The sequence below is a fragment of the Prionailurus bengalensis genome, chromosome A1 (genome assembly GCF_016509475.1).
Source record: "Prionailurus bengalensis isolate Pbe53 chromosome A1, Fcat_Pben_1.1_paternal_pri, whole genome shotgun sequence".
Taxonomy (NCBI): domain Eukaryota; kingdom Metazoa; phylum Chordata; class Mammalia; order Carnivora; family Felidae; genus Prionailurus; species Prionailurus bengalensis.
In genome coordinates this window covers 118090095-118106162 of record NC_057343.1, presented here as the reverse complement: position 1 = coordinate 118106162, position 16068 = coordinate 118090095, and the positions used below count along the sequence as shown (strand labels likewise).

The 16068-nt window shown below is 45.1% G+C and overlaps 1 protein-coding gene across 4 annotated transcripts; it reads left to right on the top strand.

Moving 5' to 3' along the window:
• Positions 1-364: 364 nt before the first annotated feature.
• Positions 365-14687, top strand: HDAC3 (histone deacetylase 3). Of its 4 annotated transcripts, none has more exons than XM_043581896.1 (15): positions 365-653; positions 748-830; positions 2074-2216; positions 6538-6619; positions 6749-6805; positions 6926-6981; positions 7367-7500; positions 8035-8115; positions 8490-8563; positions 8727-8791; positions 10131-10220; positions 10347-10405; positions 10686-10765; positions 11064-11221; positions 14033-14687. In XM_043581896.1, exons 1-15 carry the CDS (start codon positions 365-367, stop codon positions 14100-14102), a joined length of 1521 nt encoding a protein of 506 aa, XP_043437831.1. In that variant the 3' UTR covers positions 14103-14687. The 4 variants fall into 4 exon arrangements, with proteins under 4 accessions (XP_043437831.1, XP_043437732.1, XP_043438010.1 ...); XM_043581797.1 differs by having other exon boundaries at positions 365-656; XM_043582075.1 differs by having other exon boundaries at positions 479-640.
• The last annotated feature ends 1381 nt before the right edge of the window (positions 14688-16068 follow it).

Here is a 16068-nt window from a genome sequence, read left to right as displayed (position 1 = left end):
TGTGGTGCGCGCGTGACTGCGCCGTCCCCCCTCCGCGGGGGGAGTGTGCGGCGCCGAGCCTGGGTCCGGGCGGGGAGCACAGGCAGTCAGACGAGAGTGCTCTTCACGGGTCTATCCCGCACGCCGGGCGCGGCTCCGGCCCTCAGATGCCTCAGCCGAGTGGATAGTCAGGAATCTTCCCAGTGGGCCGGGGAAAGCTGGCTTTCTCCACCCAAGAGGGACAGCGTGGCTGGTTCTCCGGAGTCTCCTAGACTGGTGACCACGGCCTGAGCCCCGTTTGGGGCAGGTGGCTGGACGAGATGGCTCAGCTTCCCGAGGATTTGGCCCCCGCCCGGAAGGAAATGACCCTAGCATCCTAGGACCGATGCTACGCGTCCTCCGCAAAGTCCAGAAGCTCAAGCTCCAGAACCTAGAAGGGCGAGCCAAGCGAGGGGAGGAACTCCGCAGGGGGCGTGGTCGGGAGGCGGGGCCTGGATTTCCCGGTTCCGCAGAGGCAGGCTGCGTGCTTGCGCAGCACGTACGAGCGGGGGTGGGGCAGGCAGCCGGGCGGGCGGCGGAGGCACGGGGCCTGGTCCCGCCGGCACCATGGCCAAGACCGTGGCCTATTTCTACGACCCTGACGTGGGCAACTTCCACTACGGTGAGGGAACAAGGTGGTACGCGAGGGGTTTCGGGACGCGGAAGTTACGAGGCGGGGGGACTACAACTCCAGCGAAGGGTACTGACGAACTCTTTTCCCACCCCCAGGGGCAGGGCACCCTATGAAGCCCCATCGCTTGGCATTGACCCATAGTCTGGTCCTGCACTACGGTCTCTATAAGAAGATGATCGTGAGTCCCAACATCGCTGTTGGGTTTTGAGGGTGGAGGCGAGCTGGGCGGCCCTAGGATAGGTGGGCTGCACTGAAAGCACGGGGTGCGACCTACCCTTGGGATGGGGTGGAGGCTGGATTTCAGGAGTCAGGAACACCCACCTTGTGTGTAGTGTTGGTGGGTGGATCCACCGACTTAATGGGAGTTACTTCTTCATCTTAGATCGCTAACCTATGACCTCAAGTGGACCAACCTCTGGCCTATGGTTAGGGTGGAGTGGGGCTGGTTTAAAGGCAGATGTTTTCCTTTTCAGCATCTTAGGGTGTGGGCAGTGCTGTGGCTTCAAGAAAGAGAGAGGGGGCTGGATCACTGTATCTGGATGTGAAGTGTTCCCACCGGTTCCCACCCCCCTTCTCAGCAACCTCTCTGTGCCTCTAAGGAGCTAGAGCTCCAGGGAGGACTCCGCAGGCCTGTGCGCAAATACCTATGTGTGTGTGAAAGAGAAGAGATGTCGTGGGTATTTCCTTATGAACTTAGAATACCCCCACACAGTTCTACTTAATTGCTCCCATCTCCCAGATATGCACATGGGGACAGATAATCCCCAGCTTGGATTTTATAGTTGTGATAGGCGATTATAGCAGTTAAGTTTAGCCCTCTTGGGTCACAAGGGGAATTGGACAACAGTATGAATGAGTGTTGCCCACTGTTTGTGCTGAGGCACAGAAAAGTGAAATGGTTATAGAAAAGACTGAGGTGATGTTAGTGCATGATTCTATGAATTCATGATTCTATGAATTGTTTGCTGGTATGTACCTGTGTGCATTTTCTGGGGAGAGAAACTTTTTGTTCTAGCCTGGTTTCTAAAGAACTGTGTGAATTAAGAACTCCAAGGAGAGAAAGGATGGCATCAGAGCCAAGGGGAGGAGAAGAGTATGGAAAGAATCAAAACTAGGAGGTCCAAGGAAAAGTGCAATGGATCAGGGCTCACGGTTGAGAAGGTGGGAAAGATTGGGCTGGAAGTGGGAAGAAGGCAAGCCCACTGGTCTTTAGAAGGTTTGATCATAGTACCCCACCTGGCTAATCAGAGCCTCTCATCTTTACTGATGTTTGTTTCATATAATAGCAAGGATTGCAGCAGTGATAGGACCACTGCTGTGTGTGCTTTTGGACACTCCGCGGGGCTGGGGTCAGTGTGGGCAGTCTCAGCCCAATGAATGGGACTGACCTTACCTCCGTTCACCTTGTTTTCCATCCCGAGGTCTTCAAGCCGTACCAGGCTTCCCAGCATGACATGTGCCGCTTTCACTCTGAGGACTACATCGACTTCTTGCAGAGAGTCAGCCCCACCAATATGCAAGGCTTCACCAAGAGCCTTAATGCCTTCAACGTGGGCGATGACTGGTGAGGGGAGGCCTGGGGTTTTTAATGCCACCCATTTCAAGGAGAATGCTTGAATGAGGTCTCCTGGCAGCAGTGGGAACATATGAAAGGGGTCCTATTTGTCAGTGACTCATCATTTACTCATTTGGTTTTTTTCAACAAATATTTATTGGTTGTTTGCCCTAGGCCAGGCCCTGTGCTAAGTCCTGTGAAGGAGAGGTACATGGCCAACTGTGAGAGTGTATACTTGGGAGAATTACCTGTCATGGGTATGGGGTTGTCAGTGGAGGCTTTCTAGGGGAAGTAACGGAGGTTAAGGAGATCTGAAGAAAGAATAGGAAGTAATTAGGTGAAAGGTGGTTGGGAGGACACAAGTTGAGGCAGGAATGTCATTGGGTATCAGGGACAATCTGTGCTGAGGGTTTGTGCAAGTGTGGTATGCCACTCATTTGAGAAACAAAAAAGGTCAACCACATTTTATGAAGGAAAGAGTGATCGGAATCAAGGCTAAAGAGATGCTTAGAACCTTAAATGGTAAATAGCCCTATTATTAATTGAGGCTCTTACCCTTAGAGTAGACAGAAATTATCAAAGTTTTAAAAGTAAGAGAGTGATTTACCCTGAGAGAGGTTTACATTGAGCTTTTCATACAAAGAAGACTCAGAGTTAGGTCCTTTGGGGAAGGGAGTGGATAACAAAGATAAGCCATGATCCTTGCTTGCATTCTTGTATATATTCATGAAAATGTAATAGTCATAACAGTTACCATTACTCAATTTATTTTTAAACTTTTTATTAGGAAAATTTCAAACATTTCGAAAGAATAGTACTGTAAACTCCCCTATATCCATCACCATCTGCAACACTTATAAACAAATGACCAATCTTACTTCATCTGCATTGCAGATCATTTTAAAGCAAACCTAACATTTTTGAAACGACATGTAAATACTTTATTGTGTATCTCCAAATGATATTCTTAAAAAAGAACTGTACATGCTTGAGTGTATGGGTGGCTCAGTCAGTTGAGCATCCAACTCTTGTTATTAGCTCAGGTCATGATCCCAGGGTCTTGGGATCAAGCCCCATGCCGGGCTCGTCACTGAGCATGGAGGCTGCTTAAGATTCTCTCTCTGCCTCAACTCCTGCTGTCTCTCCCTAATTCTAAAAATTAAAAACAAAAGAGAACAACCCCCCCCATACACATTGTGATTATCACTCCTAAAAAATTAGCAGTAATTCCTCAATATCATCATATATGCAGTCAGTATTCAGATTTCTCCAACTGTCTCCTAAACTTTTCTTTCTTGCAGTTGATTGTATTTGGTTGATAACATTTCTTAAGACTTTTAATCTGTAGTGTTTCCTTCTCTACTTTGAATTTATTTCTTGAGGAAACCAGGCTGTTGATCTGTAGTTTCCTACAACAGCTACTGTTTATTGAGTGCTTACTCTGCTATGCTCAGGTTTGCTGGTACATCCACTTAATTCTCACGTCAACAGTGAGATGTTGTAGTCCTTTTAAGTTAGGCATAAGGATACCAAAATTTGAGGAGATTTACATAACTAGCCCGAGTCACAAAACTGGTCAGTGAAAGTGGCAGGATTCAGATCCAAAGCCCAGGTTTTCAAACACTTCAGTGTTCCCCGAAAGGTGTTGCCAGTGGAAGCACTCTGGGCTGGAAGATGGAAACCAAGTCCTTAGGCTGGCATTGACCACCTTCCCAGGCTTACCCTCATGTCCCTGCTTGCATTGGATTCCTTTCTGGAATGCCCTTTGCTCCTCTTTCAACCTCTCCAAGGCCTTCCTGGTCTTCACACCACCATGAAGTTTCATACCATGAAGACTTTCTTGACCACATGAGGCACAAAGTTCTGTCCTGTACACACTGCCCTCGTCTTTTGGTGTTTGATCGCATGCTGTCTTGGGAGCTTCCTTGGTATTTTTTTATTGCTGCTGCTGTTGGTTCTGAGCTAACTTTACAGGTGTCAGAATGCAGTCACCCTCAGGCCACAGCTGGGGCTCTGTAACTGCTCTCTGTGCAGTTAGGGAATACTACCTACCACTGGGCCCTTTGCACTGCCTCGGTTGTGCTGTCAAACTTAAGCTACACTCACACCTATGTGTGTATTTCAGATGAGAATCAGGGATTTTCCCTTTTAATTAATTGGAAATTAATTAATTTTGTTGGCTTTCAAATTAATGTACTATAAAAAACCCAATTATACTGCAAAGCTTTTAATGGAAAAAAAAAAAAAAAAACAGTCCCAGATCTATCCCTCCCACCCAAAAAATCCCTCTCCCCAGTGGCAGCCACTTTCAGGTCCTTAGCTATTTCTTCTGATATTTACCTTTGGATTTCAAAGCACTGATATTAATCTACTACTGTTCCTAATAATCTCTAATACTTAAGTAATGCCCTCTTTGTGTCAGGGCATTTGTGTACTATCCTAAATGCTTCACAGGCATTAGCTCATTTAATCTCATCAATCTCTGTGAACCAGGGTCTGCTATTGTCTCCTTTTTACAGATGAGGACACTTAGGGACAGAAACTTTATTTATTTAAATTTAATTAATAATTAATTAGTTTAGAGAGGAAAGAGCCAGAGCCTACATGTGTGGGGGAGGGGCAGAGATTGAGGGAGACAGAGAGTGTGAGATCATGAACCTGAACTGAAATGAAATCAAGAGTTGGGTACTTAATGGACTGAGCCACCCAGGCGCCTTAGGCCCAGAAACTTTAAATAGCTTGTCCAATGTGATCATTACCAAGTGTTGAAGAGTCAAAGTTTGAACCTAGGTAATCTGGCTCCAGAATTTGTCTCTTAAATCGTGCTACCATATTATACTGCCTGTTGTAATGTGCTTGTATTGCTATTTTTTCACTTTACAACTTAAAGTGTTTTCTATTAAGCTCTTAGTATGGGAAATGAGCATTTAGTCTCCTCATACCATCACCCTGGCTTCCCCTTCCCTTCCACCTTCACAATATATCACTATTTTTATTAAATAAGTATTCTATGTTTACATCGTTATAACTTTGAAAAATTCACTTACTAGAGAGCCAGATAGTATAGTATGATTTAATTTTTCTATTTGTACACCTTTTTGTTTTTCCAGGAGTCAATAATCACATTGTTTTTTCATTTGCTTAGTTTTCTAGGTATCAATTGTTAATTCTTCCCAGAACCTTTGAGAAATTATAAAACTCCCTACACCTCTTTTTTTTTGTAGTCAAATGTATCAGCTGAACGATTATTTTTTGAGAACTAAAACTAGGGAGGGGTCTTTTAATCCTTTCCTTTTTTATAAGTCAAGTTTATGAAGGTAAATTTGCATACAGTAAAATTAACCCTTTTTAAAATTTTTTTATTTATTTATTTTGGGTAGAGTAGGGGAGGGGCAAATAGAGAGAATCCCAGGCAGTCTCTATGCTGTCAGCATAGAGCCTGATATGGGGCTTGGTCTCCCAAATTGTGAGATCATGACCTGAGCAGAAATCAAGAGGCAGATGCTTAACTGACTGAGCCACCCATGTGCCCCTAAAACTCACCCTTTTTAGGCTTGTAATTCTGAGAGTTTTAACAGTGTGTATCAAAGTATAGATTATTTCTATTATTCCACAAAGGGCTCTTATACTCTTACCGTCAGTCTCTTCTTTCCAGCTTAGCTCCAGGTAACTACTGATCTGAGGTCTGTCCCTATATTTTGCCTTTTCCAGAGTGTTATATAAATGGAGCCATATAATATATAATGTTTTGTATCTGGTTTTAAGCCTCTCCTTTTTATAAAAAAAAGAAGGTAATAATTATAATTAACATCAACTTCTGGAGTACTAGGTACCACACGCTTTGTTAAAGACTTTCTATAGTTTATCCTTATTACTTTCTGTGGGTTATCCTTATCCTTACTGTATATGAGAATACAGTTTTTTCTTAAAAATGTGTGATTCTAAAGAATATTATTGAATGTTGTGTTAAAATCTGATATGCATAAAAGAATCTTTTAAGAATAACAAAGTTTATGTTCTCTCTTAACTTATTTCCTTTTTGGTGTGTTGCTTAAGTACCTAGAAGCTGCCTCCTTTTCTCCCCAGCCAGGATGCGAACTCCCTGACAGAGTTAAATGTTTTTTTACTTCCATCCAGTGACTTGCACAGGGCTTGGTACATGGTTTGGTCCAAAATATTCGTTGAATAAATTTGCACATAACCTGGGTGCATAGGGTGTGGGGAGAAGGTTATTAAAGAATGGAAGTTGGAGGGGTTTGGAGTTAGGGGAGAGGTGTAGGAAGGACCTGGTTGGAAATAAAGAGCTCTGACTTGCTTCTCTTCCCTGCAGCCCAGTGTTTCCCGGGCTCTTTGAGTTCTGTTCCCGTTACACAGGCGCATCTCTGCAAGGAGCAACCCAGCTGAACAACAAGGTGACCATGGCCCTGAGTCCTGTTCTCCCTTTCCTATGGGTCCTTTCACTCAAGGCCTTAACCCTGAGCCTGAGCTTCCAGCTTTGGGGATGGACAAGGAGGACTGTGAGTTGGGTGTTTGTCTTTCAGATCTGTGATATTGCCATTAACTGGGCTGGTGGTCTGCACCATGCCAAGAAATTTGAGGTGAGTGAGGAGATGATGGGGGAGACAATGACTGCCCTAGGTAGGTGGTCAGGATGACAGTAGGGGGCAGCTGGGTAGAGGAGTCGTTCCTCTCTTTGTAAGACCACTGTCTCACTATAGGCCTCTGGCTTCTGCTATGTCAATGACATTGTGATTGGCATCCTGGAGCTGCTCAAGTAAGTAGCCTGGGAGGAGTTGGAGGGACTTGTGAGACCTGTGGGTGAGGAGGTCTCTCAGATGGCACTGGCCCTGACCCCGGCCTCCACCCCCATACTAGCTTCTCCACAGTTCATAATGCTTTGCTCAGACTACGTCCTCTGTGTGTTGCTGGAAACTCCCTGCTGCCTGCTCACATTTCAGTCTTCTCTGCACATCCCTCTCCTGTCCCTGCCTCCAGGCTGGAGCCCCAGGGTTGCCCGTAGGGATGGCATTAGGTTTCAGCGGATTTGGGCTGAAGCAGACTCTTCCTAATTCCAGACCTTGTTTTGGGAGGAGTGGGTTGGATGGTTTTCTTGCTGGAGTTCCATTCTACCTCAGACCCTGGCTTGGCCGTCATCCCAGGTACCACCCTCGGGTGCTCTACATTGATATTGACATCCACCACGGTGATGGAGTTCAGGAAGCCTTCTACCTCACTGACCGGGTCATGACAGTCTCCTTCCACAAATATGGAAACTACTTCTTTCCTGGCACAGGTATGGGAATAGGGATGACCGTCCCCTTTGCTCCTTCAGCTCTTCACTGTGATGGCCTCCTGCTCAACCTTCAGGTCTCGGCTCACGTGGCCTCTCCTCAGAGAAGTCTCTCCTGACCACCACAGTTAAAAGTAATCCCTCCTTCCCCATTACTCAGTCACATCCTCGTGCTTGCTTCTCTTAGAGCACTCACTGCTATTTGTATTTATTGCGGTGTTTTGTTTTGTTTACTGTGTCCCTCCTCATCATGCCCACCTGCCAAGAATATAAGCTTGGTGGGATTTCATTCATTTCTTAGTTCTTTTTACTACTAGATCCCCTGTGCCTAGTACACAGGTTGGCTCATAGTAGGCCCACAAAGATTATTTGTTGAATGAATGCAAGCCACGAGAGGTGGGGTGGCTCTAGGGAGTATGTGGTGGAGGGACATAGATGTAGTGAGAGGCCCTCAGGGTACGGGTTGGGGTTGAAGCAGCTGGGTTGTGAGTGCCCTCTGTGGATGGCTCCCACCCCCTACCCTCCACTTCCCTATAGGTGACATGTATGAAGTTGGAGCAGAGAGTGGCCGCTACTACTGTCTAAATGTGCCCTTGCGGGATGGCATTGATGACCAGAGTAAGTATTGAAGTCTTTTCCCTGCACGTTAGACCTCTTCTTTCTCTCCTTAAATTAACCTCTTCTGCCTGGTATTGTCTGCTATTGGGCCAGGTGTCCTTAAGGATGAATGGCCTTCAGAGGGACCATGAACCCCCCGGAAATTGTATGCAACATGTTATGTGTAGGTGCATTTTTTTGGGAAAAGGGTCATTAGCTTTCATCAGTCACTCAAAGGTGTCTGGGACCCCATTCAGAAGTTCAGAACCAGTGATTTGGTTCTTTGGGTTGCCCCTTTTCCTGGGCTACATGCTCTCTCAACCCCCTTTTTCCTTTTGTTCCCTGTCTCCCCATCCCCTTGGGGTGCCAGGTGCCCATCTTTGGCCCTCTCCCAGGTTACAAGCACCTTTTCCAGCCGGTTATCAACCAGGTAGTGGACTTCTACCAACCCACGTGCATTGTGCTCCAGGTAATACTGTCAGTGCCTCCTCAAGAGGGCTCTGCCTGGGCTTAGGGGAAGAAAGCAGGGAGGAGGAGAGCCCCAGTGTTGGTCAGGGAAAGGAAGTGAAGGACATCTGGGACGTTCTGATCGGTTATCTCACTGCAGCTGCCTGGGGTTTTGCTTTTTGCAGTGTGGAGCTGACTCTCTGGGCTGTGATCGTCTAGGCTGCTTCAACCTCAGCATTCGAGGGCATGGGTGAGATTTGCCTTCTTTCCCTGCCCCCGGGTTTTCAAGTGGCTTTGAGCCTTGATACACAAAGTGGGGGTAGGTGGCAAATGGGCCATAGGAAGAATAGGGAGAGTCACTCCTATGCAGTAAGAAAGGCCCATGCAGAGGCACTGAGACAGGGAAGAGCTGGTGTAGCAGAGGAGATGAAGTCACAACAGTGAGGCAAGAACACAGGGAGCAAGCTGGAGGTGGTTTGGCTTGAGGCCTGTGAAGGCAGCCGTGGCAAGGTTGTACAGAGCCCTTACCTCGTGGTAAGGAGTCTGGATTATATTTCAGATATGATGGGAAACTGCTGGAAGATTTTAAACAGGGAAGTGACATGATCCAACTCAGGTTTGAAAGTGACTGCTCTGGGGCGCCTGGTGGCTCAGTCGGTTAAGCATCCGACTTCGGCTCAGGTCATGATCTCACGGTTCGTGAGTTCGAGCCCTCTGTCAGGCTCTGTGCTGACAGCTCAGAGCCTGGAGTCTGCTTTGGATTCTGTGTCTCCCTCTCTCTCTGCCCCTCCCCAACTAGCACTCTGTCTCTGTCTCTCTCAAAAATAAATAAACATAGAAAAAATTAAAAAAATAAAAAGAGAAAGCGACGGCTCTGACTGCTGAATGCAGGAAGGATTGGGGTGGGGGTTGGGGACAGGAGTGGGGGTGGGAAGACCAGCTAGGAAGCCATTGGTGTCGTCCAGGCAGCAGATGCAGTGCCTGGGTTTAGGCGGAGAAGGTGACCAATGAGACGTACATGATTGGAGTTCTGTTTTGGAGGCTAGAACTGACAGCACTTATTGGTGCATTAATGAGAATAGTTGATTAACAGGTAGGGTGTCAGGGTGGGTGTTGAGCAGGATGGAGGTGGGAGTGCACTTTGTTTTTTAAATTTTTATTGAGATACAATATGTATGCAATACATTACACATATCTCAAGAGTATAAATCAATGAATTTCATTACCTAGATCAAGATATGGAACCTTTTCAGGGCGCTGGGGTGGCTCAGTCAGTTAAGTGTCCTGCTTCGGCTTAGGCCATGATCTCACAGTCCGTGAGTTTGAGCCCTGCGTTGGGCTCTGTGCTGACGGCTCAGAGTCTGCAGCCTGCTTTGGATTCTGTGTCTTCCTCTCTCTCTGCCCCTCCGCCAGTCATGCTCTGTCTCTCTCTGTCTCTCAAAAATGAATAAATGTTAAAAAAAAAATTAAAGAAAAAAGATATGGAACATTTTCTAGTTCCCTTGTGCTCCTTCCAAGCAGTAGCTAGAGATGTACACTTTGAGTTTTTGAGAACTTCCTCCAGCTATTCCCCTGGTTCCTTTTAACAGGGAATGCGTCGAATATGTCAAGAGCTTCAATATCCCTCTTCTGGTGCTAGGTGGTGGTGGCTATACTGTCCGAAATGTTGCCCGCTGCTGGTGAGCATGCTCCCTGATTTTCTTCCTCCCCCTTGTCCACTGTGAGTTGGGGGCTCCCTGAGAGATGGCCAGGTGGGCCCTTCAGCCCACTTGCTCAGCTGAGCCCACTCTGCTGTTTGGTTTCAGGACATATGAAACATCGCTGCTGGTAGAAGAGGCCATTAGTGAGGAGCTTCCCTATAGTGGTAAGGACCACCCCATGATACCCCATAGCAGGAAGCCATTCTCAGAAGACCCCTGAATAGCCTGGTTTGAAGGCAGATCAGAATTTTTTTCTTATTATTATTACAGGTTGGAAATTTGACACTCTAGGAGCTCTGCAGACTGAACTCCTAAGCAGGGAAAAGATTGGACAGCTCTTTTGCAGGGGGTTTGGATGGGAAGGAGATAGGTTGGGAAGTCTCAGGACCTGCCTGTCTCTGTCTAAGCCATGTCTTCTCTCCTGATCTCCCTTTCTGTGCTTAGAATACTTCGAGTACTTTGCCCCGGACTTCACACTCCATCCAGATGTCAGCACCCGCATCGAGAATCAGAACTCACGCCAGGTCAGCAGCTTGGAGAAACTGAACACAAGGGTTGGGGGAGCCTAGGAGAGGTCCAGGATGAAATCAGAGAAACCAGAGAAGAGAGGAAAGTTCTTAGTTGTCACTATAACTCTTAGCAGCTAGGAGACAGCCTGGGTTCAAGTAGAGGCAATTGGGGTCGGGAGGAGGGACATTTATCAGGTGGGTACTTGAACTAGGATTCAGAAAGGGATTAGAACTAGGATGGTATGGGTGAAAGGTAGCTAGAAGTGTGGGTGCTCTGGGAATCACTCACTCTCTATTCCAAATCCCAAATCAGTACCTGGACCAGATCCGCCAGACAATCTTTGAAAACTTGAAGATGCTGAACCATGCACCTAGCGTCCAGATTCATGATGTGCCTGCAGACCTTCTGACCTATGACAGGACTGACGAGGCTGATGCAGAGGAGAGGGGTCCTGAAGAGAACTATAGCAGGTCTGGGGCAGTGATTTGACAGCAGGGGCTTCCAACAGGCATATGGAGGAAATTAAGAGGGAAAAAGTAAATTGGAAGGCATTAGCTTGATTGCTTCTGGCTTAGCTCCTTTAGTACTTACTTTTTGGTCTGTTGCAATTCCACACTCTTGGTGTGTGTGTATGTGTGTGGGTATGCCACAAATAAGTAATTTATTGTCAAAATTTTAAACAACACCAAAATATGTTAAGCTTGCATTCACACAGTCCCAGACCAGTTTGACAAGTAACCACTGTTAATAGTTTGATTTCTATTTTTTCAGATAGATCTTTTTCAATAGATTATAAGTATACTACTCAACATACATGTATGAACACAAACACCTACACACTCATTCTCAGAGTTTGTGCATCTTTTGTTTTTAAATGTAAGTTGGATTATTCCATACAAGTTGCTCTACAATTTACACCTTTTTTTTAAACAAAACAGCATATCTTTCCATGTGATTATGTATTGATCTGCTTCATTATTTTATTAGCTGTATAATATTGCATTGTGTGGGTGTAGCATAATCTAAGTACCACTGATGGCATTTACATTATTTCCCTTTTTTTTTTTTTTTACCATCACAAAGAATATGGTGATGCACCCCCTTATACAAATATACGTCTTTTGTATGCTTGTTTCAGTAGGCTGTGTGCACTAAAACTTTTTATATATTTGTTGCCAAATTGCCCTCCAAAAAAATCTATAACAGTTTATAATATTCCCAGCATTTTACATGCTTCTTCCAGGTTCAGAGCTCTACAGGTCATTGCTTATATACTCTCTAAGACCTTTTGATATCTTTCCTCTGTTCATTTTTTTCAGGTGTGATAATTATATTATGTCTTTTTTTAAGTCTTTATCTTTCCGAGATACATATTAAAATATTTACATGTGCATTGAGTTAGGGAAAAGAAGAGATTAGAGCTTTTAAAAATTTTTTTAGATCCCAGAATAGGTTTTTCTGAAAAATGAAGGGAAAAGACAGCCGAAACAAGAAGTGTAGAAACAGATGCACTTAATGGAGAACAGATATCGTTACTTGACTGAGGGATAACCACAGCTGGTTACCTGCACCTCCCACGCAGTGTTAGAGGTTCGAGCTGGCTCTGAGTGTGATGACCTTCTCAGTCCCTTCCAGAATCTGCTTCACTTAGAGGTCAGCTTTCAGATTTCTCCTTTAGATCTGGGCTTTACTGCTTGGACCTTTGGAACCACTCTACTCCTCCTCCATGAACACCCTCTTCTTCCCACTCCTGGTTGAGGAGGTATCAGAACCTCTGGCCTAAGGATTCCTTTTGAATGCATCGCCTCCTTGTCAACTTCTCCAGGTCTCTGAAGCTTGACTTCTAGAATTGATTTTCTTAGAAATGTGCTTTGAAGTTTCTCCTTTTGGCAAAGTTTGGCTTTTTCATCTCTGGTTCTAGGCTGGTGTCTGGGCCTAGTCTCTGTATAATACTACCCCCTCTCAACAGCCAGCAGAAGCCTCAGGCCTCTTCCTGCCCTAAGCCCTACCTCACTGTGAGACCACTCACCGAGTTCCTGTTCTTTGATGCCTATAGTTCCAGCTTGCATAGCACTTGCAGAATTGTAATAGGAGTGACTACTTTTTGTGGATTTGCTAAGCATCAAACTCAATCCTCAGTGCTTTATATTAAAACATATGTATCTTCATGTCATTGTTCTGCTGTCATCAGACAACCCTAAAAGGTTATCCTCAAATTACCTGAGGAGGAATCTGAGGCTCAGAGAGGTTAAGTAATTTGCCAAAGGTCCTACAGCTAGTTAAATATCAGGACTGAGAGTCAAGCCTGAGTCTCTGACCCCACATCTTTAACTCTTATGCACTCAGAGGTAACTGAGACATCGTTTACCAGGCAGATAGGGCTTTCCCTGACTTTGTTCTCCAGCTTCTCTTTGACGACTTTCTCCCTTCTTGCTCAGTTATCAGTGTGGGCAAGGTAATTCAGTTTTCAGTTACTCATATTCTCTCAGAGAGTAGTTTTCCAAAAAGAAAGAAACAGGTATTGAGTACTTACTGGGCACTGAGTTGCTTTCGCATCCCTTTCATCACTCTCCTTTCCATTGCTCTTAGAACAACGCCCCATTCTTTGACCAGGGCTTTAGAAAGCCCTGTGTGCTGGTGTTTGCCTATGTCCATGGTCTTGTCTGTAACTACTCTCCTCCCTGCACACTGCTCCCAATTGTCCTGGCCTCTGTGCTCCTACTGGAATACATCAGTCACCCTCCACCTGATAACACTGTACTTGGTTTTCTTGCAGCTTAAAATGGGCTTCCACAGATATTTGTCTGGCTAGCTCCTTCTCGGATTTGAAGTCTTACCTTAGAACAGCTGTCTGTAATAATTCTTCCTGAAGTTTACCCATTTCCTCCCCTTCACTCTCATTCAGATCCCTTTATTTCTTTTTTTTTTTTTTTCAGACCACTTTCCACCATGGTAAATTATCATCTTTATTTACTTACTTTGTTATTTACTGTCAGTCTTGTTTATTTGGTAAGTGTTTTGAGGATAGGCAGAAATTTTACTGAACTTATTGTCTACTGTATCGCTGTGGCTTATGATGGTGGCTGGCATAGAGTAGTCCCTCAGTAAATGTTTATTGATTACAAGAATGGATGGAATGGATCGCTACCAGTATCTGCCAACAGGAGAGGAGTAGTTCCTTGACAAAAAGGGCCTAAGACGTTGCTCCAGAGAGGGTGCCTGTGTGGGGGAAGATGAGAATTTGGGGAATAGGACCCTGACCTCTCTCCCTTGCTTTGCAGGCCAGAGGCACCCAATGAGTTCTATGATGGAGACCATGACAATGACAAGGAAAGCGACGTGGAGATTTAAGAGCAGCTGGGCTTGCTCTATCCCAAGGAATTCCTTTTTACCTCTTGTTTGGGCAGGAGGGAAAAGATGTGGCGCCCACAGCCCTGGACGGTCACTTTCAGGGCTTTACCAGTGCTGGAGGAGGGTTTGGAGACCACACCTGGTTTTTGAACCAACTATCCCCTTTACTGTATTTCCCAAGGCCTGACAATGGTACTTATTAGGGATTGGATGGGGACAAGGATAACTTCCCCTAGGACATCTTGGGCAATGGGCCCTAGATGCTGTTCCCAGCTACTTTGGCCCCCTTATTCCTTTCCTGCTTCCCTCCAACCCAGAGACTTACAGGGATGAAGATGTTAGACGGCAGTAAAGTTGCCTCTGACTTTCTCCTTTCTTGGTTTCCCCTACAGCAAGCCTTGTTTTCAGTGCAGGTGAAGAGTGAGGGATTTTAGGGGTTTCTGGCTCTCTAACATCTTAACCCCAGATGATGGGAAATATGGTTTTGAGTCCGGGGAGGATGTAAAAATGTCTCTTTCTAACTTTTGGCTTTATGTCCATTTTACCACTGTTTTTATCCAATAAACCAAGTTGGTATTTTTTGTACCTTTTGCCTTCCTGGGAATATTCTTAATTCTTGCTAGCTGCCTATGTATGAAAGGAGAAGAAATGGGGGTCATGATGTATATAATAAAAATCATAGTTAACATTCATTCAACACTTATCTTAGGCCCTGTGTATGAATTCTACATGGATTATGTTACTCATATATAGGGAGTTCTTAGAGCATTCTGGTTAAGAGTTAGACAAACCTGAGCAATTACTAGCTTAAGAGAGGGAGTAGAAGATGACTTGATGTTTTGGAAACTGTATGTTTGGAAGGGTAATGCTAGTTGGTGAAGATACACTGAGATAAAACGTCAAGTGCTTAGCATGGTGCCTGACAAGTGGTTGCTCAGTATCTTAACTGTCTTGGTGAAGAATGATGCTAGATACTGTAGTAGCCACAAATGTGGACCCTTCCCTGACGTTCATAATCCAATAAAGAGTGAGGTAAATGGTATAGCAGATGTAGACAGCGGTATGAGAAAGAAGAGTGATAGATGGATCATTCCTTCCATGCTTTGATCCTGTGTCGGTGCTCTAGCTTAGAAAATAATATCCCATGCCCTAAACTGAGCACTGGGGTCTCAGAGTTCCCTCCAGGAACATATATTTGAAATCTTTTGTCAGCTGTGGGTGAGATAATTCCATCCATATTTTGAGGGCCTACTGGGGGCCACATATTTTTCACAGAAGGAACAGATGTAGCTGGGAGAATGGATGAGATTACTGAGGGAGAAATGAAGCTGGATGAGCAAAGAACACACTCTTGGAGAACACCTGCTCTTTTCACTCAGGTTTGGTTTTTGTCAGTAGGATATCCTGGTCAAACATAGGACTTCCCAGACTAATCTGTATTAAAAAAAAATTTTTTTTAACACTTATGTGCCCTCGAGCAAGTCACTTTAACTCTCAGAAGTCCCAAATTTTCTATCTGTAAAATGGTGAGACTAATGGAGTCTGTCACATGGCAATGCCAGGATTCAGTGAGGAACAACACGGAGAGTTTTGCATAGCGTCTGGTTTAGAGCAAGTGCATGGTAAATGGTAACTATTATTCCTGAGTAGTCACCTGTTGGCAATAACTAGTTTTTCATAATAGAAAACACCACTGGGAAATAGACCTGCGATTCAAAACTAGGTGATCTAACTCCAGTCTAGCACTTGCTCTGGACCACTCTCTGTTCCAGGCACGTAGCTTTCAATAAATACTGCCGCTTTCAAATTTTTTCATGTGCTCCACTGATGTTGCACACATAAAAAACTGTATTATCCTTGAAATACCCGCACTGGATTTTCGGCCAAAATGACATCTCTTATTTGATTTTTTGTTTAGATAAGATCCTGGTCTAGGGTGTGAGAGGGTATAGGCTTTACAGCCACG

Excerpts from the sequence above, each read along its gene's own strand:
- HDAC3 (XM_043581797.1), top strand. The coding sequence starts at position 365 with ATGCTACGCGTCCTCCGCAAAGTCCAGAAGCTCAAGCTCCAGAACCTA. Across the intron at positions 6,620-6,748 it reads CAACCCAGCTGAACAACAAG|ATCTGTGATATTGCCATTAA; the intron begins GTGACCATGGCC and ends TTTGTCTTTCAG. Across the intron at positions 10,221-10,346 it reads CGAAATGTTGCCCGCTGCTG|GACATATGAAACATCGCTGC; the intron begins GTGAGCATGCTC and ends GTTTGGTTTCAG.